Raw genomic sequence first — 2,907 nt, forward strand, 5'->3', positions numbered from 1 at the left:
GGGCTAGGAAGAGCCCACCTGGAAGGGCTGAGCAGGAGAGCCCATCTTCTGATGGGTTTGGCACCTAGTCCCTCTGGTCCCAAAGATTCACGATCCCGCCACTTGCTGCCAAAGGCTAAGACTGATATTAGCAGCCTACGGCTGGCAGAATCCTTCAAAGACTTTGTTTCCATCTTTCTGGTGACCTTGGATTTTCTTTTTAATCTAAAAAATCTGCATGAACTTTGCAAGAAGAGGCTGGTGGTTAAGAGCACTTACTGCTCTTGCAGAGGACCTGAGTTCAACTCCCAGCACCCACATCAGGTGGTTCACAACCACCTATAACCCATTCAAGGGATCTGATGTCCTCTTCTAGCCACTGTGGGCACCTGGATGCATGTGGTACACATAAACTCATGCAGGCACACACATATATACAATAAAATAAATTATAAATACATAATATACACATATAAAGTAATATTTTATTTTGTAAGAACACCTAGTGTTCTTGGCCTCAGGTTGCCTTCTTGGAGGACAAGCAATACAAGGTTAGGGAAGGTGACCTTTGGGTGCTGCCTCTTGGACCTAAATACTTGGGAGGGAAAAGACACCCTGTACCGGGGCTCATTGACTGAGACTGCATTTCCAGGAAAGGAAAGAACTCCTGTGGAAGAACTCTCCCTTTGCAACACAAACACTCTTGGGCTAAAAAGGGAGTTGAGCTAGGATGCACACAAGGACAGACAGAATGAACCAAAGATCTTCCGAGCCCTTTTGCTTTCTTGCACAGTCTGAGGAAGCCACAGGCCATGCACATCCTCTCCCACCCATGGTTCTGGAGGCCCGACCCTCTCTCCCTGTCCAAGCCTACGCACCTGCCCAGGCCATGAGCTGCACCATGATGCTGGCTTTGGCAGATGTCAGCTCCATGCACACCAGCTTCACAGGTCTCACTCTGCCCTTATCCCACTGGCCTGCTGCACCCAGCCCAGAGTGTTGAAATGGGTGTCTGAGGGAGGAGAGAAATGGCTGTGGGTGGCAAATGGAGAGCTAGGATGCCCAGTGGCTTGGGTTGAGAAAACATTACACATTGATCTTTCACAATTCTTGTTTTTCTGGAATGATCAAGGGGTGAAAAGTGGATTCCACTATTGCCAAAGAGGGGGCAGAGAGAAGAAATGGGAGGGGTACACAGACCTCCTGCTTGCCAAGTATGACTCTGTTTTGTGTGGGTTGACCGACACCCTGTGCAGCCCCAAACCTCATGCCGCCCAGGAGAAGACAAGGGACTCACAGGCTAAGGCATCTGTGCTCTAGAGCAGGTCTCCTGGTCTTCCACTGTCTTCTCTTGAGCTTATGTTCCTCCATCTGTAAGAAGCTATTTCACAGTGTTTTTTTTTTTTTAAACACTCTACATGATGCTAATTTGTTTTACCCACGATTGAGGGAATATCCACAATGATAAATAGCAGTTAAGAATTCATCAATAGTCAAGACCTGTACCGTGCTAACTCCCTGCAGCTTCTGTAACTAACTGGGACTCTTAAAACAGCAGGGACTTATTCTCTCCTGGCTCTGGAGGGAGGGGTGGATGAGTGTGTGGTGGGGCTGTGACTTCTCCGGAGACTCTAGAGGACTTTCATCTTCTAGCTCTGGAGACTTGAATTATCCCTTGGCCTGTGGCAGCCCATCGCCGATCTGCCTGCCTCCATCGCTCGTGGTCCTTCCCTGCATCTCGGTGTGTTTCCCTTGCTGCCTTTAAGGACACTGATCCAGTGTGGCCCCATCTCAGGTTCCTTTACTTCTTTGCCTCTACAAAGACCTTTACTGCAAGCAAGGTCACAGCCTGAGGTTCTGGTAGGGAATTCTTTTTTTCTTTTCTTTTTTTTTTTTTTAGAATTTTTATGAAATATCTCCTTCAGCAGTTTCATATATGTGTATAATGCGTCCTGGTTACTCTTATTCCTCTCTCTCTCTCTTGCATCTATTTTATTATTTTTTTCCGAGAATTTCACACATTGTATTTTGACTGTACTCATCCCTCCCAACTCATCTCAAGTCCACCTCTGACCTAATAATTTTGTGTCTTCTCCTCTTTCCCTTTCTCCTCTTTTCTATCAAGTCCATTTGCGCTGCCCATATACTCTTAGATGTGTGGCTGTCCACTGTGACTTGGGCCACCTACAAGGGGCCACATCTTTAAAGAAAACCAACTCTGCCTCTCCCTGCAGTTACTAATTGCCCATAGCTCCTCCCCTAGGGGTGGGACTTTGTGCCCACCTCCCCTCTCTGAGCCTTTGGAAAAGGGAGTGTGATATAGAGATCCCATTTAGCCCACAGTTACCCATTCTCTACATCTTGCCAGTTACCGGTATCTGTGTTAATCACCAACTACTGAAGAAAGAAACTTCTATCAAGAGGGGAGGCATAAATCTATGGGTATAATTATAAATTAATTTAATACTGTTTTAGTTTGGGTTTTTATTGCTGTGAAGAGACACCATGACCACAGCAACTCTTATAAAGATAATATTTCCTTGAGGTGGCTCACTCACAGTTTCAGAGGTTCAATCCATTATCACCATGACGGGGAGCATGGCAGCGTGCAGGCAGATGCGGTGCTGGAGAAATAGCTGAGAGTCCTACATCTTGCAGGCAACAGGAAGTAGACTGAAACACTGGGTGATATCCTAAGCATAGGAAATCTTAAAGCCTGCCCACACAGTGACATACTTCTTCCAACAAGACCATACCTGGCTGGAGAAATGGCTCAGTGGTTAAGAGGCCTGGCTGCTCTTCCAAAGGACCAGGGTTCAATCCCTAGCACCCACATGGCAGATCACAACTGTCTAAATCCAAGATCTGACACCCTCACACAGGTGTATATGCAGGCAAAATACCAATGCAAATAAAATAAAAATAATT

At 46.4% G+C, this 2,907-nt stretch overlaps 1 protein-coding gene across 2 annotated transcripts in view; it reads right to left on the reverse strand.

Moving 5' to 3' along the window:
* The window catches only part of Chit1 (chitinase 1), an 11,377-nt gene extending 10,495 nt beyond the window's left edge, over positions 1 to 882 (reverse strand). For both annotated transcript variants that reach the window (XM_035445647.1, XM_027417570.2), the window contains exon 1: positions 858 to 882. In XM_035445647.1, coding sequence (XP_035301538.1) covers positions 858 to 882 — 25 coding nt within the window. The remainder of the gene's footprint in view (positions 1 to 857) is intronic.
* Between the last annotated feature and the right edge of the window lie 2,025 nt (positions 883 to 2,907).

The sequence above is a fragment of the Cricetulus griseus genome, chromosome 5 (assembly GCF_003668045.3).
Source record: "Cricetulus griseus strain 17A/GY chromosome 5, alternate assembly CriGri-PICRH-1.0, whole genome shotgun sequence".
NCBI lineage: Eukaryota > Metazoa > Chordata > Mammalia > Rodentia > Cricetidae > Cricetulus > Cricetulus griseus.